At 43.0% G+C, this 14,822-nt stretch overlaps 1 protein-coding gene across 5 annotated transcripts in view; it reads right to left on the bottom strand.

The window, feature by feature from the left end:
• LOC138268449 (mothers against decapentaplegic homolog 4-like) overlaps nt 1–14,822 on the bottom strand; it is a 430,729-nt gene that overhangs the window by 210,009 nt on the left and 205,898 nt on the right. For 4 of the 5 annotated variants that reach the window (XM_069218099.1, XM_069218102.1, XM_069218103.1 and 1 more), the window contains 5 exons: nt 8,353–8,527; nt 3,380–3,400; nt 2,775–3,011; nt 2,372–2,518; nt 2,144–2,260 (listed from right to left, as the gene is read on the bottom strand). In XM_069218099.1, coding sequence (XP_069074200.1) covers nt 2,144–2,260; nt 2,372–2,518; nt 2,775–3,011; nt 3,380–3,400; nt 8,353–8,527 — 697 coding nt within the window. The remainder of the gene's footprint in view (nt 1–2,143; nt 2,261–2,371; nt 2,519–2,774; nt 3,012–3,379; nt 3,401–8,352; nt 8,528–14,822) is intronic. The other variant, XM_069218104.1, reaches the window with a different exon arrangement.

Below are 14,822 nucleotides of genomic sequence, written 5' to 3'. Positions count from 1 at the left end.
AGAATGCTAGCAATTAAATGAACTGCAGATATTGTATCAAGAATTTTATTTTACTAGTGAAAGTGATCAAATCATTGAATAATCCAAATGAAAATGGAAACAGTATTTACCCACTAGTTATATCACACGCCTATATGCCTTTTCAACAATGTATCGAAAGTATGTCAGCACTTATAGTGGAGTTACATCTTCCTACTCCAGAATTATAGTTAAATGGCCTAAAATTTCATAAATGAAGACAACAATTAATTCATCCAGTTCTGAGGATTCTAAAGGGAGAGAACCTCTATTGCTCACACAATCATTAAACTAATATAAACTTTAGTACCCAAGACCTGATCTTGACGCAGCAGTTTAAGAGTAAAGCATAATGGATTGTAACCACATTAAATTTAAACTAGATTCCAAGAATTAAATGCCCAGTTCCAAAATTCATTACACTTAAAAACATAATCAATCCATTAGATTAAGGTCAGTAAGTAGTTTTTCTCAGTACATCTTCTGTAAAATGGCATTCTATACTGAAAATAAATGATCAAATATTATAACTTGTAATTAAGATGCACGCTTGGATTTCTTTTTTGGCAAAAATAAGTCACAGTGTTGTATAGCTATTTAGCCATATTTTAGACACATTGTTTTAGCTAACTAGGCCTGCCGCTGTAGGACTTCACATCCTAAAGTAGCCCCATACAAAACAGCAGGGTATGCACCCACTTCATCTGCTAGAGATGATTATATCCTGATCCTGTATGTTCTGCTAGTGCATCGTCTTCCTGCCTGGGAACATATGGTGGAGTTGCTGTTCTCTATATAATTAGGAGTCCTGTAAATCTTGCATAGGTTAATGGCCATACATAATGTCATCTATATACACTGAAACACTGTGACTAGATTTGCAAAATATCACATTAGAAACAAAAGCTTTCTCAAAAATGCTGTTGTTTTCAGGCACTGCATTTATTTTCCATGCCCACGGAGTTTAACAGCCAGCTAGATGCTTTCATTAGCAATCTGCAGTTCTTTCGCTTAAGATTTATCATATTCTGCTGGAGTCAACTCCGAACGTGTGGGTTTTAATGAGACTGCCCTTAGTCAGCTTTTCAGCATCAAACATCTTTGATTGTTTGGGTGATGAAGTCATAGAATCCTTTGTTTGCCTTTAGATTGATAAAACACCGGCTATTTATCCCCTGTGTATTTCTGTATTTTACCTCAAAGGCATGTCTGCAGAAGGTATGCTAGTGGGGTGTTTTTTTTGGCAAACTTAGAGGCGATTTGCGACCATATTTGGGAGGTCACCAATCTGGGTTCCATGGTGCTACTCACCACTGCTAGTATCAATTAATTAAGCCTGTTTGAACTTTGCTTCCTCAATGTCAAGGTTTCATCAGCTGTGCCATAATCAAAACGCTGTGACAGAGGATCCAAAGGTTGTGTGAAATGTGGGCTCTGCATCAACATCATCGCATGAAATGCCCAATTTATTTTTTTGTGGCTTTTCACGCTTTTCATAAAGAGAACAGTAAAACTTTGTCAGGGAGTTGTGTTGTGATCTTAAAAAAGACAAAAATGACATAACAATGTTCTTTTAGTAAATGTTCCTACAAATTCCGGAAAAACTCACACACAAAATATTCAAGTGTCATTCCGTAGGGGCGTTTCCACTGCTGGCTGTTAAGCACTGTAGCCCCTATAGGGTTGAAATCTTCCAATTCTGAACTGTTGCCCACATCTTCTTAGAAGTCAGACTAACCACTGACTCAACAGGATGTATCAAAACGTTCATCAATGTTTTTACTCCGTCACATATATGCTTCTTATCCAGATAGGAGAAAATACAATCTGAAAATGGTGGATATGTTTGTTATAAGGCATTGTGGACTTTGGTCGATGTCACAATGAGGCAAAATGACTGCTTATGATCAGCTCCCAAACAAGTCGAGCAACTAAATGGTCGAAAAAAAAGACACTGCAGGTAAATCTATGATAGGTTCACGTTGTAAAAAAAGGAACTAACACCAGACAAAGGGGGGCAGGGGAGTGAAAAAGCTTGGTGAGTCACGAATAAGGAGAGATGGCAGAAAAAGATGCAGGGAAGGGTGGAAGAAGTAGGAGAAAATATCACAAATACTAGACATACAGAAGTGGTTGGGATGGTGGAGGGGAGGTTGTTGTTGTCCACGGTCATTCTGCTGCTGCGGTCCTACACTGGGGGTGTACACAGCTGTGCTGCTGCCCGTCCAGGTCGCTGTGGCATCTAACACAATACACCCAGACACATTATATTAAATAATGAAATTACACTAAATGATAATGCATCAAAAGCATGAAGAAACCCTTTGCATGGCTCATTCAATAAAGTACTCACTATGGTAAGGCTGCTTCGACTGAGTTGGGAATCCATTCTGCTGAGGCGGCAGGGTGGGAATGGATGGTGGTGGTGTGGGAGCCATCGGCTGGGGAGGAGCGATCTGCAGTAATCCTTCATTGTGTGTCCTTGAGATCATAGGTCCCCCTACAGGACGTTGGGCAGAAGAAAAAGTTGATATGAAGTGTCAAGTTGCCAAAGGAACTAAATAGAATGGATGCTAATGAAGTCGCTAATGTAATGTGATGTTTATTAAAATCTATTCCACAATACTGATAGTGAGTTGTAGAAGATGGACACAAAGCAGGGGGGCAGGGGACTGCAACATTGAAAAAGGAAGAGAGAACAAACAAGTGGAAATGTCTCAATTTCTCTATATCAAGCTGTGGAAGAACACACTTACCAGGAGGGGAGAGGGGTATGTTGGGATACAGATTCAAAGCGGTTCTGGGATGCTCTGGGAGCTGTAATGGAGGTAAAGGATGTCTGTATGAGTCGGACGGCACCATGATCCTTGGTGGGTGCTTTACAGGTGGCACATGCTCACCAGGAGACGGGGACATCATTGAGGGCATGTCCAGCTGCACACAGTCATGCATGTCATGTACAAACTCTTCTTTCACCAGGCGCGTTGGGGGACCTGCAGAGAGGACAAACATGCAAAGCCTAGTGTGAAGAACAGTGAACACCCAACCATAACAAATTGGGAAAAGAACAAAAACTTTCCAATTCAAGGAGCTGGTCAACCGTCAGCCTAACATCTCCAACCTCATAGGATTTTCATACCCTCAACTTGCTTGTCCAAATTATAATCAGCATGAAGACTCCCAACCCCTTGCAGTGATTTTCACTTAGCTTTGATCACTTCACACTCATCAGTCATGCTTCCACAGTATGTTCTGGCAATGGGTCTCAATACCCCATGCACGAGGACTCTTGGAATCCTGACTCCAGATTGCTGCATTAAACTCACTTCAGCCATCATTTACATCACACACATCAACTCACCTGTGTTCTGAATATTCAAACCTGCAACATGAAAGAAAAACAACATTTAAGACACTCAGGTTCTAATGAGACTCTCTTGAGTACCAACATCATTATCAGTTCTGCACACAGTAAGCAAACATGGCCCTATGCCAATATATCCCATCAAACAACTTAAAATCAACCTACCTACACTTCTAATTACAACTTATACCACCCTGACCACTGTCCAGATTCCAGTCCTTCCACCATCTTTGACCCACTAATTAGAACGCTCTCCCACTGAACATCCTGGCAGCCAAACACTATAGTAAATTTAAATAAAATATATCTCATGAAACTTGAAAGCCATAGGGGTTTTTCCTAACAATAGCCTCACAATGTAAATTTGCTGATCTCTGTTTGTATGTACTCTGCTGTACAGTATTTCAGATGCCTGGTTGTCTTTGCTCTTCTTACTAGCCCAACATTAACTCATTTTATATTTCCGCTTATACCTTCAACACTTTATGAGCCTTCATACAATTCACATATCATCCTATGTACCAAATGTCATACTCGGCCTTTCAAAATATTACTTGCTGTTCCAATAAATAAATAAATAAATCCACCATCTTGGGCCATGGGATCCTTACTGCTACCGATCACTCTCAGAAGCGTTCTGTAGCCCACTCACTTACTCTCGCCACCCATGCCCATTCTGCCAATAAAACCTGGTAACAATGAGATGTCAGGGCCGGTTGAGGAGATGGCAGTTGGTCCGCTGCACTGAGGACAGCAAAAGAAGCAATGAATGAGTGAGAGATGAAGCAGGTGGGCCTCTCAGAAGGAGAAGGCGCCCTGTAGGGCACACGCTGAACAAAGCTGCACCCAGGCAATCATGTCACTCCAAAACAAAATTCGCTCACCAGGTCGCAACCTGTGAATCAGACACCTCATGCAATGAGCATGCAGTCGGTGTGTCACACAACAGAAATGAGGCAGAGCGATGAGGCGGGCCATGCAGGGTCCTGCAACCTGTGAATCCACTCACCACCTACAAGACGCTTATGAATGCCAAAGCCCCACAATGCAGGGCCACAATGCTGGAATGCGGGCAGTTTCTTTAGGGCTCGCACCAGGCAATACAGTCTCTAGGCACAATACTGGGTCCCACGCTCACACCGCCACTACCAGGTGGGATCCTGCAGACAATGTAGGCAATTAAGAGGGCACTGCTCTCCAGGTATCACAGTTAGAAGGTGTCCTGAGACCTCCACCAGAGATCAGGGGGCAAGCCAATAAGTCCTTGGAAAGCACACTTCGGGGTGCCACACAGCAACAGGCAGTCAGCTGGGGCTGCCACTATTCAGGAATGGTGTTCAGTCCCTTCAAAGGGCAGTAATTACTCCTTGTGCACAATAGATTCCTCTGGCAGTGTGCACCACGCAGTCCAGTATCTTCGATCCTGCGTCCCCACAAACGTATCTCTCCTTTGCTGCAGTGTGGCACCATCAGTTATACTGCAGTGTGTCTTTGAAGTTGGGGGAGGTTCTAAGGGTTCCCCTTTGAACCTCAGATGTCCCTCCTAAATTTCAGTCCTGTCTGCCATGGGGCTGTGGAATGCAGATTGTAATCTTTAGTGGGGCCATGATCTGGCTACTAGAGACCGAGTGTCAAAACCTCTCCCTCCAATCTATCCAGCCAGGACCTCAAATGGCAGAGATCTGTCATTGCAGTGGTGTGCCTAAGGTTTATAGCTGTCGCTGGGGAATGCTCAGATGTGCTCCCTTAACATTCAGTGTGAATTAGAATCGATTTTTTAAAGGCACACAAAAGTGTTTTAGAGCATGGAAATTCCCACTTTCTAGAAGTGGCATTTCTAGGTTATTATTGACAAAACCACCTTTGCCACAGAAAGGGGTTTGTCAGGACGAATCCAATGATAGTAAACATTAAGAGGCTGCTCAGCTACAATCCACTATTGCAGCTAGGAGTAATTGTAAACTTCCCTATGTTAATCTATGGGCAGATCGGCTCTCATAGATAGTGAAAACACACATGTGTATTCTTCACTCCTTGGGCATGCATGCCCTTGCGCACACACAAGCCTGAATTGGCAGGCTGGACACATGTTTAAGAACACTATAGGTACAAGTGCGCAGACACAGGCCTGTTATGATAGGCTGGACTCATGGTTAAGAACATCATAAGTGTAAGTGTGCACACACATGCCTGCTATGACAGGCTGGACTCGTGTTTAAGAACATCATAGGTACAAGTGCCCATACAAAGGCCTGCTAGGACAGGCTCAGCACCTATGTGAAACACCAGTGGGAAGGCATGCACACATTGGCCAGCGCCACTTTCTAATATCGGTTGGAAAGGTGTGTGCAATTTCACACTGTACTCACAGTGGGTAAGTTCCCAGGGCCCTAAGGCCACTGGATAGAGTACTGGCAGAATCGATCCCCTAGGTAGAGAAAACTCACATGGGGTTTTTCACTACCGGGCATGGGACACCCAGGTGTATCTGCCTAGTCTTTCGTCTACCACCTGCTCCGCCCTTCAGGGGGTTTGCTAGGGGTAGTGAAGTGCCCACTCAGGATTGGCTACGGAGTTAGCCATGACAACCTGAGCACATGTGCAACTGCGCCTCCACAGGCCTGCATTGTCAGCCCGGATATATGCTTGACAGACGATTCTGGTGGGTGGCACACTCAGCGCAACGTCCCACTAGTAGCCAGGGCCGTACCTGCCCTGGGGATGTGGTGTGCCTTTTTACAGGGCACTCCTGGGAACATCACCTGAACGTAAGCACCCGTCCTGGCATGTGTAGGAAGGGTGCACACACCTTCCCACTGGAGTAGAGTTGGGAAGTGCCCAGTGTCCTAAGGCCACGCAAAGAGAGTCAGCACACAACCGGGAGGAAAAAGCTAAACATGTAAGGGAGTGAAGTGTACATTTATTGGATTAAGTTACAGAAGTCTGAACAGTCCCAGAGACGGAGAGTGCCTGGCGGAGGTTCAAGATGAGGGACCCAGTATGCAGTCATATTTGAACCATGTCAGTAATGAACAGGCCGCCGGGTACCACAAGACCTAAAGGGTTGCAGCTTAGCACTTTCGAACTAATAGCTTATTTGAGTGCAAAGGTTCTGCGGATTACCTGTAAGAGGAACAAGTTTTCCTTGTACTTTCAAAAACCTTTATGATAATAAAATAATTTAAAGGACAATTAGAGCATTGCTTGTGTGATACACTTTTAAAATTACATAACATGAGGACATGTACACTATAAATCACAAACCTTCTGTACAAAGCTTCTATCCCCAGGGGTCTGTTTGCATCTGAATTCCGTTGTTCTGCTCGATAAAACTTGTGGCGCAAATCACAGGCTTACTTTTTTTTTACTTGTTTGTTTTACCCTTTTGGTATAAAGGCGGCATGTCCCACATATTTACAAATCGAAAGGATTGTTAAGATAGAATTGCATAATTATCCCATAATACGTAAAGATGAAATGGCAATGAGCTGAATATTTCTTTGACTGAAAACATTTGGAAATGCATGTAAATGCATAATTGGTTAATATGTATTACATACAAACATTAATTATCAGCTGTTGAATAGATTTTCTATTAACTGATGGATGTAAGACTAGAAACACCCACTATCAAAGTTGCTTTCAATTTGAATTATTGATACAGATTGTAAAATGTGACTCACTATGATGTTTGTAAAAGGCTTATGTTGCTTGGGGCACAGTACCTCGAAAAAGACCTTGTGGGCGAATACATTTAGCACTTTCTTTGACAGGACTGGCATTGCCAATAATTAATAGCCTTAATTAAAGACGCTTTCAAACTACAAATGGTGCTTGCTTACTGACAAGTCTTGAAGCTGAGCCAGCAACAACCTATACTGGAATCATGCCCAGAGGGCAGCAAGATCAAAACATAAAATAATCACAGCCATGGATATTGGTCCTCAATGTTGAATAGGAATGGAATACTCAGCCCCAAGCTTGTGTCTTCAATGCTGGGTATGCATGGAACACTAAGCCCTATTTCAAGTTGCCCTCTTTGCTGAGGAGGAATGAAATACTGAATTGAAGGCTTCAATGCGGGGTATGAATTAAAACACTCATAGCCTTGACCCGCTCTGTCGTCACTGCTTGGTATGATTGGAAGTCTATCAGCCTTGAATCATTCTTCATTCACTGTTGGTTATGAATGAAGGGTATGAACTGAATACTAAGCCCTACTTCATGGTGTCCTCTTTGCGGAGGAGGAATGAAATACTCAATTGAAGTCCTCAGTGGTGGGTATGAATGAAAACACTCATAACCATGAGGCTCTCTGCCGTCACCACTTGGTGTGACTGGAAGACTAAGAACCAGAACCTCGGATCACTCTTCTCTCACTGTTGGGTATAAATGGAAGACTAACTGCATTGACTCACTTTGTCATCCCTGATGGGTATAAATAAACAATCATGGCTTAGACTCACTGTGTTGTCCCAGCTGTGTGTGAAAGTTATACTTACAACCTCAGCCATAAAGGGTCTGATCTAGAGTTTTGTGAATGCAGGGCACCTGGCAAAAAATGGTGGATGTCCAATCTGCCCTAATTAGAGTATAAATGTCTATATATTCTAACTAGGCTGCATGGGAGATCAGATTATTTTGTGGCAGATGTCCAGCATCCCTCAAATGCTAAAACACACCTCAAGTCATTAACTGGTATGAACACAGTCAATGGCGTTAAGAAACTCGAGGGGTCCCTCTGGATAGAACATGGAGGGGCACCCCTCTGAACTCACTCAGGAGCTTGCAAGCCTGGGTACTGCGCTCAAGAGGCCCCCTGGAGTTTAGGCACCCCCCTGTGCCGGCAGGGCTGCGGGGGCCTTTGTGTTGCCACTGAACACAGCCTGAGAGCTAAGGCCAGAAAATGGAAAGAACCATAAGGTTGTGATTAGCTAGTACAATATAAGTACACTAATTGTTACGCTTACCAATGCTGGGTGACACCACTCTCTCGTAGTGGAAGGGGTTCACACACACGCTGTCATACTTCAGGTCGAAGGCGAACTGGCAGAACTTGACATGCTTCAGCTCGTTCTTGTGGAGGTCGGGCCAGCGCCAGAGACGGGCGTAAATGACATGCGGGAAACCCTTGCGACCGGCAACCTGAGAAAATTAGGGCATAGGGAAAATGACCCATGAGCATACTGAGGATTATTTCATTTAACAACATACATGCCAGCACGAGATTCAGCCATGATCATGAATCAGGGTGCCTTCTTAATATTATGCAGAGGGCCCATCACTTTGTGTTACTACTCTACTCCACTCTATAATACTCCATTCAAGGACACTCCATGCCACTCTACTCCACTCTATGGTGCTCTTGTCTACTCCACCCTACATCACTCCACTTCACAACACTCTTCTCCATTCCAGTCTACAACTTTCTACTCCACTGTACGCCACTCCACTCTATGCCTCTCCTCTCTACAACACTCCTCTCAACTACACACAACTCCACTCCTTGTCATTCTCCTCTACTCCACTAACTTTGAGTCATGCTAAATGGCAGCCATGCTAGAGTACAATGGATAAAACACTTTGGCAAAGCCTATAGCACTTGCACAGGCGAGAGCTATTGGCTTTCTCAAAACTTGTTCTCCAGTGCTGCAAGAAAAGTGTTGACATTTTCCATCTGGTCAGGGCAGATTAAAAGTCTCATTGTGAGGCCCATTGGGGAGGAGGTGGGGTGTACAATTTTGCGCTGGGTAAGGATGGTCAGAATAGATGTGAGCTTGTCCTTGGGTGCACTCTCTGTTCTCAACTGTGCTGCTGAAGAGGTTTGGGTGCTCCTTCCTATAGCCCCTGTCTCTGCAGCATGAAAAAGAGGGCCCTATATCTCCAAATGTTGAATTAATGTATCGAAGTACATGGGTCAGACAAATCCCAGCTCACAGAAACCTGGAAATTCATAATTGCCTGTGGCAGCATTCTACCTACAGTTAACACTACAGGTGAAATCCTGCCACTCTTAATAAGGGCCCGATTTCAATCTTAATGAGTTGAATCTATCTTTACTGCGAAATTTATAACAAAATTCAAAATCTATTAGGAAACCATGTGACCTTCCCCTTGACATTCTGACATTCCTCTACCCTATATCTGCAACTGCATCTCTCTCCGTCTAAGGAAATCTGCTCCAACTTCAACAAAGTATATCCTGAATGGTCAAAGGAACCAAAAGCAACATACTGTTTCGACACTAACTTACAGTTGTCCCCACGTCTAAAGAGCCACTATATTAATCCTAGCTCCCACATATTCTGTCTTCAGCAGCACTGTACGGACCTTAGCAAACGTTTTCTCCTATTATTTTGGCTTAACTAGTGGAGTAGCATTGTCTCGGATCTGATTAAGGACAAGGACGATCTCCTGATAAACATCTACCACACTTCTAAAACTCTTCTCTTTTTCTTCAGTATGTGCCAAATTCTTTAAAGGTTTTGTCCCAAACAACCTCTGAAACTGGCTACTTGTCAGGTTATTCGTCTCTAAATTACTTGATTAACTAAAAAAGATTTCACTTTGGCTGGCTGCTTCATAGAATTACGAAAGTCTTGGGCCAAGTGGGGAGAAAGATTAGGATATGGTTTCACAGTGCAAAAGGTAGCTTTTAATTTGATGAAAATAAAATCTGGCCTTTTTTAAAACCTGACATTTTTACTGTAATAATACACTCAGGAACTGGACTCCCTGAGTTCCAATTCCATTTAACCTGCACTCCTGATCCAGTTAACTCGGCATAGGATAGTAATCAATGCTTCTCAACTATTCGATTTCAAGACATTGTGGAGACTTGTGCCACTGGACAACATCAGCTCTTCATCAAAGATTACCTTGGCAATCAGAAAAAGGGATGACGATAATCCACTTCTCACAGTAACTAGCAAAGTCACGAACAGAGAAGAGTGTGTTAACAGGCTTTGTAGTCGGTCAAATGATTCTATTATATTCAGCCATGATGAGACAGTGTCAACCCTCCTTGAAGTCGCAAACTGGCAGTGTATACTAAATGGTAACAAAGGATTTATTTAAAACTTAATACAGAATAAGGAGCAACCCTGTATTTCTGGGAGCCTAGGTACACATTATTTACAGTAAGAACAATGGTTCCATCGGAGGAAGCTCTAACCCTGTGCTTCTTAGGCAGAAGGCATGTATAAAACTGAAAAAAGAGTTGTTTAATTGCTGTTCAGTTTTTTTAATAGAACAATGTAACAAAATAGGTGCCACAAAAACAACACAATGATTGTGTTTTGTGAAAGAAGTGAACAGTAAGTATGCAGTGGTGTAACAATGGCCCCCGCAGCTCCTGCGGTGCAGGGGTCCCCGAGCTCCAGGGCCTCCACTAAGCACAGTACTCTGGCCTGAGACGTCCTGCGTGAGTCTAGAGGGGCCCGTTCCTGTACTGTGCAAAGGGGGGGGGGGGGGCAGGGGGGGCATAAGTTAACTTACGCCACTGTAAGTGTGCGAGTGTATACAGAACAGATAATGTTGACTTACTATCATTCTGATTTCAGAAACAAAGACTTTACAAGTTGAACGGGCCATAACAATACGGAACAATGTGTTCATGTTTCGATACCATACAAGCAATTTCCATTGGGGTCTTCATTAGGGCCATTCAGGTAGAAACCTCTCAACATGGGTCATTTAAACAAAAAATATCTCTTGGCATGTATGTTACACACAGCACAGTAAAACTCTTTTGAATCAGCTTGCTGCAATCACGAATGACTGAGCCATTCAGGTATGCGCTGTAGCAGCCAGTGTATGGATACTAACCACTCAAACCATCTACCTACCAACCTGACTTCCAGAAAGACTAACATAACCTTCAGACACTCAGTTTTGGAACACAAGGCAGATCTTGTATCCTCTAACCGCTCTACGAGCCAGACCCTAGCTTCTGATAACTGGTAGGGCTTCCAACTAGTCCGTGAGCATGAGACAAATCTTCGGCTCATCAATACCTGCTGAATAAGACAGCTTTTTGTGAGAGGTGAGGCCTGGCACGAACATGGTTTATGCCTTCACAGGCACTCTCAATGGGGATATAATATTAAGCTCCTTTTCCTTTAGAATCAAAGTGCATACGTGCATACAGTGCTTATGAAAAATACCATGCTAGTGCCTTTCAAAATTCGAACTTTTTTGGATCAATACATAGCACACTTTCAAAGTGGATAGGTGCATAAAAGTGCTTATGCCGGCTAAAATACTAGTGCCTTTCAAAATTTTGACTTTACTGAATGAGCTCACACCCTTGGTACAGTAAAAAGCTTATGAAAGTGCGATAATTAGACTTCTGAGGACAACATACAGCGTAGAGCTCAGTATTTGTTTTTTTAATGAAGTCATCGCCTCTAATGGAATCCAAATACATTGGAATGTATGTAAGTTGCCAGTTCTCCTAGCATATGCCTCCTCAAATAATCCTATTCACTTCAACTTTGTCAACCACCCCTGTGAAGTAGGCACAAGTGCCGTACGCCAGCATTGAAGAAAGCGACAGCTACTGATGCCGCGACGAAGCTTTAATAGTGTTTACCCAATTCATTTGTTCGTCTTGAAGGGCCGAACAGAGAAAACTTAAACTCCACTAGCAGAGGTACCTGGATTTCTTGGCTTAATAGACTGAATATATTGCCCCAAAACAGCATCAACTTTGGGCATTCAAAAAAAATAAATGTGCCCAATCCCATTTCCCCACTTGTAAATACCTAAAACAAACACTGGGGACAGATAAATACATTTTATGGATAGCTTGAGGGGTATAGTATGCTAACCAGCATGTTAAAAAAACACATTATTTTGAAATTGGCTGCCTGCAGTGTTTTATAGCCTAAGATCGAGATCCCTTCCCAGTTCGTAGCTGTCAATTTACATCCTGTCTCTCGTTCGATCTTGGTTAAAAGCCTTTCTATGCATGGTGAGTCAATATACTTCCGCAAAGCTCTGTACCAATTACCTATTCCTACTAAGAGGATCAAACCTGACATGCAGCAAGCCAACTGAAAATGGTCCTTTATCTAAGGCACATAAAGAAGTACCCTTAAGCCACATAAAAGGAAATGTTCTGGTATTCAAGGGGAGCGGACTGGATTCTACATTGGACACGCTGCCACCAATATGCATATTAGGCCAATATTACACCCCTTCTAGTATAACTAGGAGAGACCACATCAACTGTTGAACATATTGGCAGAGCTCCATTCAAAATCACCAATAAGGTGCAATATAAGTTTGAGATAAAGAAGTTGGATGCTCACTGAGAAGAACTAAGGAGCTGAACTTCCTAGATGTTCTTCTCATGGAGCAATGAGTTAAATCATTTCCCACACTCACAACACTGCCAGCATTAATAACTTTCCCTTTGCTTCAAAGCAACAATAGGGACTGCAGGGTTTTCTCGGCCTCAATTCAGCCCTATTACAAAAACCTTTCTCCTATAAAACGTTATTGTGGGCATTATGTAAATGGTGGGAGGAACGTCTTCACATCCAATTTTCTGAAGATGACTAGAAAATATTAATGGCAAATCATGACACATACTCAAGAGAACCTAGACACAAATGTATGGATTTTAAGGTTCTCCATCGATGGCACTGCACACTAGCACAACTCCAGTGAGCACAGGTTTTTCTATAATTTGAATTGCTGGAAGTGCAGCGGCCCCAAGTGTGACACTGTCCATGTGTTGTGGGAATGCCCCTTCTTGTCTGCTATTGGGAGTACATATGGTCCATGCTGACATCAGACTGAGACGAAATAATCATTGACTGCGAGGGTCATTACGTTACATGACTTTTATGAACTTTCTACAGTCGCCTGACACACTGGAGATAGCTAGTAATAGTGCTATCTGTAGCTAAAATTGGCATAGTAAGACAATGGAATGTGCCATCAAGCCTGACATATGTAACACAATGACAAAAATGTACAAAATTACCACATATGGGAGAGTGATTGCTAGGATGAATAATAAAGTGTCTCAATTTGAGAAGGCATGGAGTAGCTTTTTAATGGGAGAAATTTGATCACACCGCCGACGGCATGCCTGGATTGGAAACAATGAAAGATATTAGGGAGATTGGGTGTGAAAGTAATAGGAGAATCCAGATATGATCTGAAGGGAATTGACTCCCAGTATGATAGGGAATTGTAAAAGGAACACGACAATAGAGTATCAAAGACTTCAGTGGGTGATTTATAATAAGGTGATATGTGAGCTAAAGAAGGGGAGGGGGGCTATAAATATAACTAGAATACAATCATTTTAATCAGGATGCGATTCTGTGAGCAACAAGGGACTAGATCAATCTGAAAGAAGTCATACAGTAAATATACCCACGCACATATATGGGATATGGGGTGAAGAATGAACAAACAAGATGTAAATACCCCTATACGTACTCTTGCTCCCCACAATACATTTATGACTTAGCATATATCATGTTGAGAAGAGGTGCATTGGTGAGTGAACGGGCTGTAACGTGAGGGAGAAGTTTCTTTGTTTGTCTTTACTCTTCAGCTACAGGAAGGGTGTTGTGTTGTATATTTGTCCTGGTTTCTTTCTTTTTGCCTTGTCCTGCAGACCACTCCTGTATAGATGGAGTAGCCCTAAGTTTATTATACAGAATTATGTCAATTCGTCTGTAGCATCGGAATACTGGTGCTAATCTGAAGTATCTTTATATTTTCATTACTAAAAACAAGAACTGACACAGGAGAAAAAGAGAGCAACTGACTTGCAAGTCTCATTGTGATGTCTGGAGGAGTTCTGGGGTGCGGAGAGCATAGAGAATGAAGACTACTGTGCCATCCACGGAAACTGCTGTGGATTAGGCAGTAACCGTGGAGGTGATAACTATGAGTCAACTCACAAGAAGGAAAACCTATCCCAGCACATCCTGCTTTATAGTGAAATCAAAGCCACCCACTTAGAAAATAGATTGGAAGGCAACATGATATACAACAAGAACACGAACAAGAAGGAAAGAAAAGAGGGCTCCATGAGCACTGCTCTACTTTTGATGGAGAGTCAATCCCACCACCACTGGCAGAGAGATCGTTGAGGAGGAGCCTTGCTGTAAGTGTGGCCCTCGTGGAGGTCATGCAGCACCTTGTGGGGGATATGGATATGGACGTCAGCAAGCTGGGACTGGTCCAGGAGATGGCCATGGTTTGAACCATATTATAAAGCAACTGGTGAGGAGTGACAAGATGCCTTTGCATTGGAGGTTGAGGGAGAATATGTGAGAGAAACCAAAAGAGGCCCCTCTGGAGGTAGAGCCAGTGTTGCAAGGCTCAGGTATCTCTTGAGGTCAAGTGCAAGTGACTCTTTTGAGGTGCCTACCTTGGCTTGGACTAGAAGAAAAGAGGGTAGCCTCGAGCA

The sequence above is a fragment of the Pleurodeles waltl genome, chromosome 12 (assembly GCF_031143425.1).
Source record: "Pleurodeles waltl isolate 20211129_DDA chromosome 12, aPleWal1.hap1.20221129, whole genome shotgun sequence".
Taxonomy (NCBI): Eukaryota; Metazoa; Chordata; class Amphibia; order Caudata; family Salamandridae; genus Pleurodeles; species Pleurodeles waltl.
This window is presented reverse-complemented; position numbering and strand designations above follow the sequence as displayed.